This window comes from Chelonia mydas, chromosome 5 (genome assembly GCF_015237465.2).
Source record: "Chelonia mydas isolate rCheMyd1 chromosome 5, rCheMyd1.pri.v2, whole genome shotgun sequence".
In the NCBI taxonomy this organism is placed as follows: domain Eukaryota; kingdom Metazoa; phylum Chordata; order Testudines; family Cheloniidae; genus Chelonia; species Chelonia mydas.
The window spans coordinates 43822484-43837308 of NC_051245.2; the positions used below are offsets into that span (position 1 = coordinate 43822484).

Consider the following 14825-nt stretch of genomic DNA (forward strand, 5'->3'; position numbering starts at 1 on the left):
GCACTATCTCCAGCTCATTTTCTTGCAAATATTCTCAATACTCAATTCTCAGTACCAGGGTCAAACCTTAACTACTGAAGAAGAAGAGTTGGCTATGACATGGACATCCAGCAATCATCCCTCCATAATACCAACTATAACAAACTTCAGAGCTAAGGGTGAACCATTCAAGAAATATATATTTGCTGATGATGTTTTAAAGAAAGTCACACAAGTGAACTGGTGGAAGTCACTTAAGTGCTTGGATTCAGAGACTATTGAAGTGATAATCTCACTTTTCACAGCAATAGCTTCTTCTGCTGGTGTAGAAAGAATATTTGCTTCCTTTGGACTAATTCATTCCAAATTAAGAAATCATTTGGGATCTGAAAAAGCAGGAAAGCTTGTTTTTCTTTTCCAGATTATGAACAGGAAAATGAAGGTGAAAACGACAGTTAGCTGCAGAAGCCAATATTTTAGGTTTCTCATGTTGACCTGGCTGACAGTTGATTTTTTATTTTTTTAAAATATTTCAGTTAAATATTTTAGTTAAAAATAATTTTAACAAAAACAAACCTGATTTTAAAAAACTTGAATGTTAAACTAAATTCAGAAATTCATATGCTTGTTTTGTTAAAATATTTATTATATGTTTGCTGTTCAAGAAAAAAATCCAGAATACATAATGTTGCTGTTTTAGTTAAATAAAACAATTTAAATGTCTGTCTGGTGATGTTCTCCTCCTAATACAGCATGGCAAGAAAATCCTCCAAATATTAATGATTAACCTGTTGAACCGGAGATAGTTCACCTCCCAATGACTTCAGAAATATCTGTTTCAATTACCTTTGGTAAATGAAATACCCAAACAATCATTCATTTTCTGATATAGCTGTAAAACTAATCTGAAAAGTTTTCAAAATAAATCACTTAAAATGTATAGTGTGTACTTTCTAAAAATGAAACCTACGTCTATCTCTGAGTTGTGAAGAATAGGTATTAAGGTTATAACAACCAACAAGAATGCACTTTTATGTAAAAATCCATGATTAAATCGAGTCTTCCTGACTAGTTATTTAAATCAGGATTTAAATCAATTTGCTTTAAATCAAATCTACCCTACTCAATTATATCTTTAACAAGCATTTCCATGTTAAAACTGGGACATGAAAGGGGACCTGCAAACGTACAAATATTTTAAAAAAAACTCTTGCAATTCTATTGTGTCTTTCATCAGAAAAACAAACTATTCTTTTTGGCCTTTAAAACGTGTCTGTGAGGTTGGTAAGTACTGAACCTCTCTTATAACTAGAGCATGAAAAAATATGCAAATTAAAATAATTCCTTTTTTGTTTAGTCCCACAACATTCAGACTTGCCAGATAAATTAAAATACTAAGCCAGCAGCCAACTATCACATTATCTATTGATGACATTCCATCCACCACAAATCCTTCAGCAGAGATGAAGCTGGCCTGTTTGGGTATGTTGTCCCTTTAAAAGCCTTAATTTACAGATTGTGAATTCAAGTACAGATCTTCTGTTGGTAACTCTAAAAACCACCATCCCGTTTACTGTCTCAATAGCTACCAGAGCAACTGTATTCCATTTACAAATAAAACAACGTTTTTTCCCCTCCCTAACTACCAACCTGGACATTCAAGCTAGGATTTTGAAGTAAAGTTGTGTTTTTTCTGGCTCTAGCATTACCAGTAAAAGACTGTCAGCCAGAATTTACTCAATTCTGCTGATGATTCAGAAATCAGAACAGAATCCAACTGCATTCTCAGAGCACTACAGAGTGAATGTAGCTACCAGGAGTAAAAAGTAGTTCCAGCTTACAATGGTTATTAAAATGTGCGTCATAGATCTGTTCTATAAGAAGGCTGCTACTTTTCTGACCGTAACCATAAAGAAAGTAGGATTGATGATCCAATAAATAGCATTTCTCTCTCTGAGTCAGTAGTAAATCGTGTGTGCTAGAGGCCACTGTACTTTGAGAGATGCCACGTTTCAGAGGAGATGCAGGATGGTCTTGACCACATGTGACTATTTAAAAATCCTATGGTATTTTTCACAAGAGTAACTGCACTAGTTCTGCTGGATAAATTCCAAATAGATAGTTTCATTCTGCCTAACTAAAACTTCCCCATAATTTCAACAGGACCAAGTATTCTTTCAGTATTCTGTCCTAACCTGTGTGTAGTGTTGCTGTACATTATTTAAAAATGCTAGCTCCTAACACAGACTGTTGCATTCAATAAAGTCAGCCAAACCCTTTATGCTTTTTTGGATAAAGGCTTAATATAAAAGTGTAATATTGAGAAATAAGAATATTTTTAGAACGTAAAAAAATTGGGGGTAACTTAAGCAGTGAGCTATGAAGAATTTTTTGGATTCAGTAATCATCTGAAAGCTTGCCCATGTGCACCATGAGCAAAAACTGATGTACACTACTTTTACAGCACGTCCACTGTTCTTTTGGGGAAAAGTTGGTAATAGCGGAATAATCTCAATATCCAAACTGAATCCAAGTACCGGTGACAATGTACCTCAACTCAAAGGTCCTTCAAATTACTCAGTGAACCTTCCAGATGTAAAAGTCAACATAACATTATAGTTTTGCTAATACTAATTCAAAGAACATTGATTTAACTATTTCTTCCTCCTTTGTCTCTCTTACTAGATAGGTTCCCTATTAGCTGCATGAAAGTAAACTGTTCAGTAACATCAGCATCAAAACTAGAATCATATCGTAAAGCAGTCTGTGAACAAAGAATTGTCTATTGAGCACTTATTCACGGCCTGCAGAGAGCTGGCTAGGCTGACTGCAAAATTTCATTAAAAGACAGCTAAAAATGTATTAAGCTCTCTTTCGCCATGGGCTCAATTACAGTAATTGCCATAAGGATGTTATAGGATCACCATGTGAGAAGAGGCAGTCCACACTACTGTGAATGGGAGAAAAGGTGCCATGAGGTGCTGTATCTCAAGATGTAACTCACAATATGAGCACATTTGAAAATTTCTGCTCTACAGTGACTTTTCTGATGAACACTTCCTCCACAAGTCCTTTAGCACTGAGCCAGCATAGAAAGCTAACATCTGAGTACAAGTATAAGCATAAGAAAACTCAGAATATCAGGCTGGACACACACACACTAAATTTCCCTGCACCATCTCTATGACTTGGTTTGAAATGATTTGTGAGCTACATCAGGTCTAGGGACCACAGCTTGTGTGTCCCTGATCTAAACTCTGTTACAAGGGTAACATAAATGCTTCATAATGTGTCAAAAGCTCACCTAGAGGATTCTGATTTGCCTGACACCTCCTTGACAGCCACATGCTACACTTAAACAATTATTTCAGAAATTTTGAGAGCAACAACTCCTGTAAGTTAGCCAAACCTGCAGTACACAAGAACACTTAGAAAATAATTCCTTCCTTTCCAGCCCTAATTTTTCCCAATATTGCATAAGACGTTAGGTATATGATTCCAACTGAAGTTAAGGAGACAAAGCAATACATAAAGATTTAAAAATTTACCTCCTTCTCCTCGATGCAGATTTCAACTGATTTTAATTGTACTTATGTTCAAAGTCCTAAATCTTTACTTATTTAAAGAATGCTAAAATGGTTGATTCTAAGTTTTACAGTTCAGTATTAGTACTGTCTTAGGTAATACAGATTATGCACATAAAATGTGTACTGTACCTGATACTAGTCTTTTGATGCTTTCAAGTTGTGCTGTCAGCAGCAGCTCTTCATACTTCAAAATCTCAAACTGCACTTCGTACAACTGAAGCTGTAGATCATAATAATCAGCTTCCAACTGGTCCAAATGGGCCATGGCTTCTGTACCACCTTGCAAACTCTGCATCTGAATGGAGGAAGGAAAAAAAAGAAAAAGTGAATGATACATGACTACAGGATCCTAGTAAAACCAAGCCCGAGATATTCATCTTTATGTTTAAAAAAATTAAAACATGCCAAAAACTAGTTTTAAGAGAGAGAGTTCAGATTATTGTAAATATGGTTGAATTGAATACTGTCAGTGCTGTAAAAGTTTTGACTACTCTCACTTCAGATGTAATAGTCAACATATTTTCATATAGCACTAGGAGGTCTATTACATCAGCTTACAGTTTATGACTGCCCATTCTTTAAGGATGAGAGAGGTACACCCCCAACTTCCTGTTTCTTCTGTTTCTGTATTTCATGTTTTTGTTTGTTTTTGTAAATAGAGCAATAGAGGTCTAATGTAACCATTCGGTACTGTGTTAGCTTAGATGCAAAAATGTTTTAAAATTGTTAGAGGCTGTTATACCAACAAAACCTAAAAAACTGAAGTTAAGATTGACAGTCTAGGTCACGGTGAACTAAAAAAATGACTAGATGTATCTCTCTCTCTCTCAATGGGACAACAACTGAGGAATCTTCCAGAAAATAAAATATAAATATTTTACTCCATGTTTTCCACTCTCACACACTATGTGGGTAACCTTCCTAGATGCTGACATAAAGCAGCATACCTGCCTAACCACAGGCTTTTGTGCCATTTCTCAGGCCTCCCTTCAAAATCTCAGGACATCCAGTGTTGCAGCAATGAACAGAAGAGAGAAGAGGACATTGGATCCTTTTTAGTCAGGGAAAAAAGTTGATAGTTCTTGAGCCTAATTGTTTTGGAGGTAAAGTAAGAGAATAGAGACTTTTCCAGGTTTAAAACAATTATGTCAATTTTTCCGGTCATATATCAGAAAGGAACATGTAAGACGAGGTTTCAGGAAACAGCCAAAATGAAAATTCCAAGCTTTTCCATTTCCCACAGTAGGCAAGTATGCATAGCAGCCAGATCCTGTTTGGCTGGAAAGTGGGGGTAGGAGTTCAGAACTGCAGAGTCAGCTGATATTGAAAGGAATCTCTCATCTTTTGCTGCATTTTATAGGAGAATCTACGCTCTGGATTTCTCTAGTTCTCCTTCCCACCTACCAGTCACTGCCAAAGCCAAACCCAACTTCCTAACAAAATGAATCCCTGCCAGCGTCTACGGAGTCTGGATCCCCTCGTAGCTGAGGCAGGAGAGAAAGACATTTTGGCTTCAGTTGGACGCATTTTTCTAGTCTGCCCATCCTCTTTTCCTGAGGAAAGAGAATCCAGCTTCTATATTATAAATCCTCAACCAGGAAGTGGGGCCATCTCGTGAGAAAGTGCAAAACAAAGTGAAAGTTTTTGTTGTTGTTGTTTTTTTTTTAATTAAAAAGAACAAAATTTTACTTCCCAGTAGATTTAAGTTATGGTAGCATCTTCAAGGATTAAAACTTCACTCTAATCAATAGTCAGCCATAAATTGGCTTCCCAGTTTTTACTGATTTGAAATGATCTTTAAAGTGTTTTCTGAATTAATCTAGAAAAGCATGTTTCCACACAAGACTGAAACATGGAGTGGACAAACATGGACTGGCACTCTGTCCAAAAAGGCATTACCTGTTTCCAAGTCTTTGGCAACTTAGAAGAAAATGATCATAAACAGTTAAGGATTGGATATCCTAACAGATAAAGCAGAAGATGCGGTGTTAGTTGGTATCTGCTCTAGACCACCAGATCACACTAGAGCAGTGTTTCCCAACCTTTTCCAGTCTAAGGTACACTGACTTCAATAAAATGTGCGTGGCATGCTAAAATTATTAAACGAAAACTTACATTTAATGAGAAATTTGAGCTTGCCTTGATGCGCAGAGTCATTGAATCCTAGCAGGAAATGTGGACAATGCAACTTGGAGCTCTTGCTCCACCAATCTCAGGCACTCTTTGTTTTTGATGCAAATTGGGCTTAAAAAATTTAAGCAGGTGCATTGCTGAAAACAGCAACAGAATGGAGATAGCACGGTGTAACATTACTGGGTACTGATCTGCCATCATCAACCAGGAGTCCAAAGACATGTCACCAAACTTTATTTTAAAGTGCAGTCCATCCTTTGCAAATTTGGCAAATTGCTCGAGCCATTTTTTTAAGATTCTTAGCACTTTCCACTGCAAAGGAAAGTCCAAAGATCCAGTCAAAATCTTCTGTATAGGCTGAAGAAAAATATGAGCTGAATTTTTCTTCCAGACCTTTCAGGTGTTCAGAAATGACATTGACCAGTAGGATCTGCCATGTGTGCTTGGGGGGGAGAGGGGAGGATTTCTACTATGACTTTTGCTACTACAGAGGGCTAACTTAGATCTAAACACCTGCAATTTATCCATGCAGGAGAGAAGATTCTCATTTCTACCTTGCATTCCTGCTCATGTGGTGGTGGAATATATCAGCCAAATAAGCAAGTTTTGCACACCATGCCACATCAGAGATCAAGTCTCTATATGTGGATTCCTCCAAAGTTAAGAACAATTTTAATTAATCTCTCAGTTCATACAAATGACCGAGAACTTTTCCATGGGAAAGCCAGTGTATTTAAGACCATGATTTTATTAAGTTCATTATCTTTACTGCTCCATCTAGCATTAAAGAAAGTTCTTCTGGCAATGTTTTGGCCACAAGAGCTTCATGATACAGGAAACAGTGGGCCACCAGCACATCTAGCTTTGTTCATTGACCTTGCTTGCAAACCCCTTCACTTTGCCAGTCACAGAGGTAGCCTCATCTGTGCAAACACTAAGACAATTTTTGTAGTGCAGTTCTCCCTCCTCAAGGTAGGCCGCTGTCATCCTGAAGATTTCCTCTCCTGTCATGTGACCTGGCAGTTGTTTGCAGAATAAACAATTCTCTTATACTATCAGCATCAACATACTTGATGTTAGCCAACAGTTGAGCATGACCATTGATATCTGTTGATCCATCACTCTGCAATGCAAATTTTCCCCTTGATTTAATTTTTTGTTAGAGCAGTCTCAGTATCAGTCAACATGTGGCGACATATCGCATAATCTGAAAGGCGAACTTTTGCGATTTCATTGACTGAATTTGCACTTAACATAACTCTCACCATTTCTTTGCATACTGATAAAATGTATGTCTCTGCAATTGTGTGTAGTTTATCTGTCTTCACTACAAGCTCAGAAACCAAGCAGCTTGTTTCCAGCACTGTATCAGAAACAGTTACACAATCTTTCATCATTTGCACTTGTTTTTCATTCTGATCCTTTAAATGCTCAAAAAAAATTTGTCCTTGTTGGCAAGGGACAGATGTTTGTTTATAAGGTGTCTTTTTAACTTACTTGGCACTATTGCACGGTTTGAAAGTTTCTCTTCACACACAAGACATTGCAGAAGAGGAAAAGATGGCTCACCTGTACACAAAAATCCAAATTGCCAATAGCTCTTAAGAGTAGTGTTGGCTCACCACTTTGCTTTTCAGTTCACATTCAGCTTCATCACTGAAAGTAGATATGGAGGCGCCAGAATCTCTTTTCTTCAAGTATGTGTCTGTTTTAGAGTCTTCAATTCAAAATTCACCACGATAACTTAACCGTTGAAAAGAAAACATGGCTCCCACGTGATACTATGCAAACAGCAAGGTAATTTGAGCATAGTGTGGTGTGTCTGCCTCACGCACGTACACCCAAAGAGCAACATCACAAATTTTAATCTGGTTTTGACACTAACTAAAATAATTAGAATTCCCCCCACCTCACCCCCACAAGTGACTTTTCCAAAATTCCACAGCACACCTGTTTATGCCTGATGGCACACCAGCGTGCTGAAGGACACTGCTTGGGAAACACTGCACTAGAGAATAGGAAGACTGGTTCCTTAACCACTTATCATGGGGGACTTCAATCTGAGAACATATAAAACAAATCTCATGCTGCCAGTACAAAACATCCTTGGAATTTCTAATTATTACAGATTATACTTTCCTAACTCAAAAAGTGTTGCATCCAACACAGGGGAATTCTATATTAGACATCATCTTGATTGATATCAGAATTAAAAATTAGTGTAACATAGGTAAGAGCGATCATGACTTGATCACATTAGTTACGTGCAAAAATAATCAAGACCAAACTAATAATAGATATACTTGGTGCTTTAAAAAGGCCAGTTTCACAAAGCTGAAAACAATTATGATTCAAGTAGCTGGGAGAAAGAATTTAAACTAAAAAATATGAATGATAATTGGAAATTGTTTAAGACTGTTTGTACTAAATGACCAAAAATCACAATTCAGAAAGAAGGCTAAAGAAAAAGTTTACAGAAAAAAAAATCAACCTGGCTTAAAGGGGAAACAAATGCAACTATCAAAACACACACACAGAAGTTGATAGTACCGAACATAGGAACTGATACAAGAAGTCTATGGGACACAAGGGGAAGTCTATGGCCATCACAGAAAAGGACAATGAGAAGAAGTGAATTAGGAACAGGAGAATCCTAACAATGGTACTGGTCCATTATAGATGAAAATAGTGGAAACGTCAACAAAAAATGGTTCATTATTAAGACTACAATTTTTTCAGAATAATTTTTTTTGTAGAATCATCCTGGAAACTCAATGTAGAGGAGGGCAAGTTGTGGAATGGACATGTGCAACACATCTCAAACAGTTGTGAAAGATTAACAACTATTCTTTCTTTGCGTGATTGCACATGTACATTCCACTCTTGGTGATTCCCAAGAAATAATATAGGAGGAGGGATTGGAGTCTACGGATTGTAGTACAGCTCCACCAAATTTGGCATCATCTCTAGATTACTGGGTAGTGGTGTAATAGAAGAACAAAGTGCGCACCGATGACCAGGTTGCTGCTTCACAAATGTCCTGGAAAGGGATCTGCGCTAGGAATGCTGTTGAGAACGTGTGAGATCTTGTGGAGTGAGTAGTCAGCTTGTCTGTTGGTGAAACATTTGCCAGATCATAACAAGCGCTGAGACAGAAAGTCATTTATGACTAAATTCTCCATGAGGAGATTGGCAGGCTTTTCATTCTGTCCACTATAGCCATGAACAGTTGGATGGATCCTATCTCAATAGAACTCCAGTGCTTGTCTAACATCCAAAGCATGTAGCCGCTGCTTGTCCCTATTTGTGTGGTTTGTGTTAAAAAATGGGTAAGTAAACTGATTGTTTAAAACTTGAAACTACTTTAGAGGAAAAACTCAGATGATGGTGTAAGTACACCTTATCTTTAAAAAAGACTGTAGATGATGGTTCAGAAGCAAGCGCATGCAGTTCAGAGACTCTTCTGGCAGAAGTGAAAACCACCTTCCAGGAAAGGTGTAGTAAGGAGCACGTTACTAAAGGCTCAAATGGTGGTCTCATAAGTTCAGACTTGACTAAGTTCAAGTCCCATGGAGGAACGGGCTCCATTAATTGAAGGTAAAACCTTTACAGACCTGTAAGGAATCTGATTGTCATACCATTAGAAAAAACACACCGGTTATCCATGTGAAGGTGGAAAGCTGATACAGCTGCCAAATGAACCTTGACAGAGAAAACTGCTAAGCCTTGGTATTTTACGTGCAGCAGACAGTCAAGTATATGTTGGATGGACAAATGCATTGACAAGATGCTGATTTGACAAGCCCAGATAGAGAACTGCTTCCATTTTGACAAGGAGATGTCCTGTTGGAGGGGTTTCTACTTTTTAGTAAGAGCTGAAAAACTTGCTCCGAGCAAGACTGTTCTCTGGAATTTAGCGATGGAGCTTTCAGGCCATTAGGTGAAGGGACTGCACGTTCAGGTGGAGTAGACGACCACAATCTTGGGAGATCAGATCTAGGTGCAACAGGAATGAAATTGGAGATGTCACTGAGAGGTCAAGCAGAGTGGAGGAACCAGTGCTGGCAGGACCATGCTGGGGCTATTAATATAAACCAGGCATGGTCCTACTTAATCTTTAGTAGCACTCTGTAGGAGTGGGATCGGGAGGAAAGCATCGCTTTTCTATCCAGGGTAGCAGAAAGGTATCTGTGATTGAGCCCGGACTGCGCCTTGCAGGGAGCAGAAAGTTGTATGCAAATAGGTCAATCTAGGGAGTCACCCACCGCTGGAAAATTCATCTGGCTACATCCAGGCAAAGAGACTATTTGTGGTGACTAGAAAATGACCTGCTCAGGTCGTCTGCTAGCTCATTCTGCAAAGTGGAAAGTAAGAGACCTCAAGGTTGATTGAATGGGCTATTCAAAAATTCTTACAGGTCAACTGCTTCAACAAAGGATGGATGAGTGAGCTCCTCCCTGCCTTTTGAGGTAAAACATAGCTGTGGTGTTGTCTATAAGAACAAATGAGTTTCCCCCTCTGTTATAAGGTAGAAAAACCGGACAGGCAAGATGCATAGCCCTGAGTTCTCTGACATTGATATGAAAAGAGAGTTCCCGCAAGGACCAAAGACCCAGAATCTGGAGGGGCCCCAGGTGGGCTCTCCACCCTAGAGCAGACTCATCTGACACCAGAGTCACTGAGGGTTGAGAAAGAACGCCTACACAAATGATGAGGATCCAGTCACAATTCAGCAAAATCAGAACTAAATAGTATCGTGATCACAGGCCCCCAATGAAGATGGCTTAGCAAGTACACTGAATCCAGCCACATCTGGAGGGGCCTGAAGTGCAGCCCTGCATGTTGTACTACATAAGTGTAAGAGGCCATGTGCCCTAGGAGCCTTGTATTGTTTTGGGCTGTTGTGATTAGATGAAACTTGAGGTCTGTCATTAGAGATTGAATGAATTGGAATTCAGACTCTGGGAGAAATGCTCTGGCCTAGGAAGAGACAAACACAACCCCTAAAAACTCTATCCTCTGTACCGGGCAGCAAAGAATATGTGACATTGCACTCCATATGATTTTATGAAAATATGCTAATGAATGTGAATGTAATATAACTGGAATATGCGGTCTTTTGAACGACTTATAGATGGCACACCATTCTTTAACATGTCCATTACCAAGACAAAAGCACCTCATGTGGGGATCAGTATTGGGGATGGTCCCATTTCCCCCCCACCCCCATGGTAGACAATGCTTGAACCCTGGTAAAGGCAACACATATGGCACCCAGCTACTATAAACAACACTATGATAACACTAAACTAAACCTAAGGTACTACTAACTATTATCTAGAGCAGTGGTTCTCAACTTATTTAACACTGTGGGCCGCGTATGCAGCTCTCTCTGTCCTATGTGGACCGCACCCATAAAATATATATACTACCTGTATGGCCCTGAGGATGTCACATAAGCCGCGGATTGAGAGCCACTGATCTAGAGGAAAAAACCCTCAGAAAACAGACTAAAAATGTGAGGTGAAAACACTATACCAAGTTTCACCTCCAGCCGTGAAGAGGTTCGAGGCAGTGCTGCCCTCATATGTCCAGGGAAGAGCTAGGGCCACAGTGCACTGGCGCAACCCCTATGGGTACTGCTAGGCAAAATTCTCTGGCTTCAGTGTGCTGGGTGCATATGCGCACCTACATGAAATACACACCTGCATCTAAGAAAAATAATGTAGAAAAGTCAAAAAAACTGTTCAATAAATATCTGTTCTGAATTTGAAAAAAAAGCCAGATGTAGCCATATATGAGGATGAAATACTTTCTACTCCAATAGTAGTTCAGGGGGATATTAAAAACAGCTACTAAAATTAGATATTTTTAAAATCAGCAGGTTTACATTATTTGCATCCCCCAGTTTAAAAACATTAATGCTGATTTTCAATACCTCTTAGAACACTAGAGAAAAAAACCTAATATTCTCCCAGTATTTAAAAATGATAAGTGGGATGACCACACCTGTCAGACTGACACTGATTCCAGGAAAATAATTGAACAGCTGATACGGTACTCAATGAAGAATTAAAGGAAGGTGATATGATTAGAGTCCCCCATGTTGACGGGCATTATCCCAGGATGAAATGATTCTGAAAAGGTCCTGGGGGCCATGGTGAATGATCAGGTGAACATAAGTCTCCAATACGATGCTGTGGGGACTTATGATCCTTGGGGAAACAAGGAATCTTGAGCAGGAGTAGGGCAGTTGTATACTACCTCTATCTGGCACTCGTGTGACTGCTATTGGAATACTGTGTCAATTCAAGAAGGGTATTGATAAAATGGAGTGGGCTCCACGAGGAAGATTAAAGGACTTGAAAATATGTCTTGTATCAGTCGATACAAGGAGCTCAGCCTGTTTAGTTTAACAAAAAAAAGGGTAAGAGATGACTTGATCAGAGTCTAAGTACCTACATGGAAAGCACAACTTTGACAATGGGCTCTTCAATGAAGCAGACAAAGGTATAATAAGATCCAATGACTGAAAGCTGAAGTTAGACAAATTCAGACTAGAAATAAGGCGCACATTTTAAATAGTGAGGATAATCAATCATATAGCAATTTAAGGGTTGAGGTGAATTCTCCATTACTGGAGATTTTTAAATCAAGACTGGATGTTTTTCTGAAAGATATGCTCTAGTTCAAACAGGAATTAATTTGGGGCAATTCTATGGTCTGTGTTATGCAGGAGGTCAGACCAGATAAGCACAGTGGTCCCTTCTGACCTTGTAATCTATATTATTTACCTGTAAAAACATTTCACTGCTAATATTATTAAACATTATAAAATTTCAAACATTTTTACTGTATTTTACTGAATAAATTTCTGTCTATATAATTAGCAGCCTGATATGACTGGAGCATCTCTTACAGAGAAATTAGGTTCTACACATTTATATTGTAGTGAAACACTGCAACTGAGAATTAGTAGGCATCTTTCAGTCTCGAGGCCACGGGTATAAGGCCCTGAGAGGTAAAGAATTTAGTCAGTTTTATGGCTGCTGCAGCTGTGGCTGAAGAGACCCACTCAAGAGAGACACAATCACTGCCATATCTGCGACATTTAAAGATATTTCAACCCTTTGGGCTCTGCCTTTTGCGAGCTCTTTTCTCCTGTTCTAAGATGGACTGCTTCCTCTCCTAACTCCAGAGACCTTTGTTTAGCTCGTCTCCAAAGGCTGCGGTCTTGAGTATGATCTTCCCAGTTGTCCACATCCATGTCCATTTCTTGAGGTCTCACTTGCACATATCCTTGAAATGCAATTTTGGCTGCCCTTTGGGTCTTTTTCCAGATGGCAATTCACTGTTGAGGATGTCCTTTGGGATGCCATCATTCATTCAGCACACATGCCCAAGCCAGCAGAGGCATCTCTGTTTGAGGAGTGTTTGAATGCTGGGTATGCTGGCCCGCTTGAGCACCTCAGTGTTGGTGACTCTCCCCCCAGAGATGCCAAAGATTCAACGAAGGCAATGCATAAAAAAGCTGTTGAGCCTCTTTTCCTGATGAGAGTATAAGGTCCATATCTCGCTTCCATACAAAAGTGTGCTGATAACACACGCACGATAAACACAGATCTTTGTGTGTTCTTCAGTTTGTTGTTTTGCCATACCCGCTTGCTCAGTCTAGACATTGTTGTGGTGGCTTTTCCAATGCAGATGTTGAGTTCCATTTCAAGTGAAAGGTTGACTGTGATAGTGGAGCCCAGGTATGTGAACTTGTTCACCACTTCAAGTTCAAAGTTGTTGATCTTGATAGAGGGTGCTTCCTCAACTCCTTGGCACATTATGTTAGTCTTTTTTAGGCTTATTGGCAGGCTTTGGAAAAAACTGTCCATAAAGTTTTAGAGATTAACTGCTCCGTCCTCAGCAAAGAGGTGGTTTTGGATAAGGGCTTCCAGAGTCTTGGTTTTAGATCTGAGTCTTGTAAGATTTAACAGCTATCTATCAGATCTTGTGTGCAAGTAGATTCCCTCAGTTGAAGAACCAAAAGCTTATTTTAGTAGCAAGGAGAAGATGATCCCAAACAGAGCTGGGTCAAGTACACAGTCTTGCTTAACTCTGCTACAAATCTGGAATGCCAGAGAGACTGAGCCGCTGTATTGAACTGTGCTATACATGTTTTCATGGAAAGATCAACTCATGCTTAAGAGCTTGAGGGGACAGCCAATCTTTTCCAGAAGCGCAAATAATCCACTTCTACTGACAAGGTCAAAAGCCTTTGTGAGATCAACGAAGGCTATGTAAAGGGGCTTTTTTTCGTTCTCTGCATTTCTCTCGTAGCGGTCTCAGTGAGAACATCATGTTGTTAGTAGAACTTAAAGCTCTGAAGCCGCACTATGATTCAGGATAGATTCTATGCAAAAGAATAAATGGACACAAATCTGACATCAGGAATCATAACATTCAAAAACCAGTAGGAGAACACTTCAAACTCTCTGGCCACTCAGTAAAAGATTTAAGGGTGGCAATTTTGCAACAGAAGAGCTTCAAAAACAGACTCCAACAAGAAACTGCTGAGCTTGAATTTATATAAAAACTAGATATCATTAACTTGGGTTTGAATAGAGACTGGGAGTGGCTGGGTCATTACACATATTGAATCTATTTCCCTAAGTTAAGTATCCTCACCCCTTCTTCAACTGTCTAAATGGGCCATCCTGATTATCACTACAGACGTTTTTTTCTCCCGCTGCTAATAGCTCATCTTAACATTAACTAACATTCCCTGCATCAGCTGCTACTTGGATGCTTTCGCACAAGTGCAGCCAATAGTCATTGGTGCAGCGTCAAGCAGTTTGTTTTACCTTGGTTCTTGCCACTCTCAGTGCTTGTAAGGTGTTTTAATTTGGTCTCTCTTGTAGTTGGTTTGGGCTGTGCATCTGGCCTCTATGACTGGTGTCAACGCGCTGAGATATGTGTCAAACCAGTCAGTCTTATTTTCCTTCTTCCCAAAGACAGACAGGGCTGATCGTAGATTGTATTCTTCAGTTGCTCCCATTTCAGCTGGGCACTTGTGGCACAATCACTGGAGTCAAGGGATTCTGGGAGTAAGTTTTTGTATTGCTGTGACTTTTCTTG

The 14825-nt window shown here is 39.2% G+C and overlaps 1 protein-coding gene across 2 annotated transcripts in view; it reads right to left on the minus strand.

Moving 5' to 3' along the window:
- JMY (junction mediating and regulatory protein, p53 cofactor) overlaps positions 1 to 14825 on the minus strand; it is a 128158-nt gene that overhangs the window by 47334 nt on the left and 65999 nt on the right. For both annotated transcript variants that reach the window (XM_027829003.3, XM_043546398.1), the window contains exon 5: positions 3696 to 3861. In XM_027829003.3, the coding sequence (XP_027684804.2) occupies positions 3696 to 3861 (166 nt within the window). The remainder of the gene's footprint in view (positions 1 to 3695; positions 3862 to 14825) is intronic.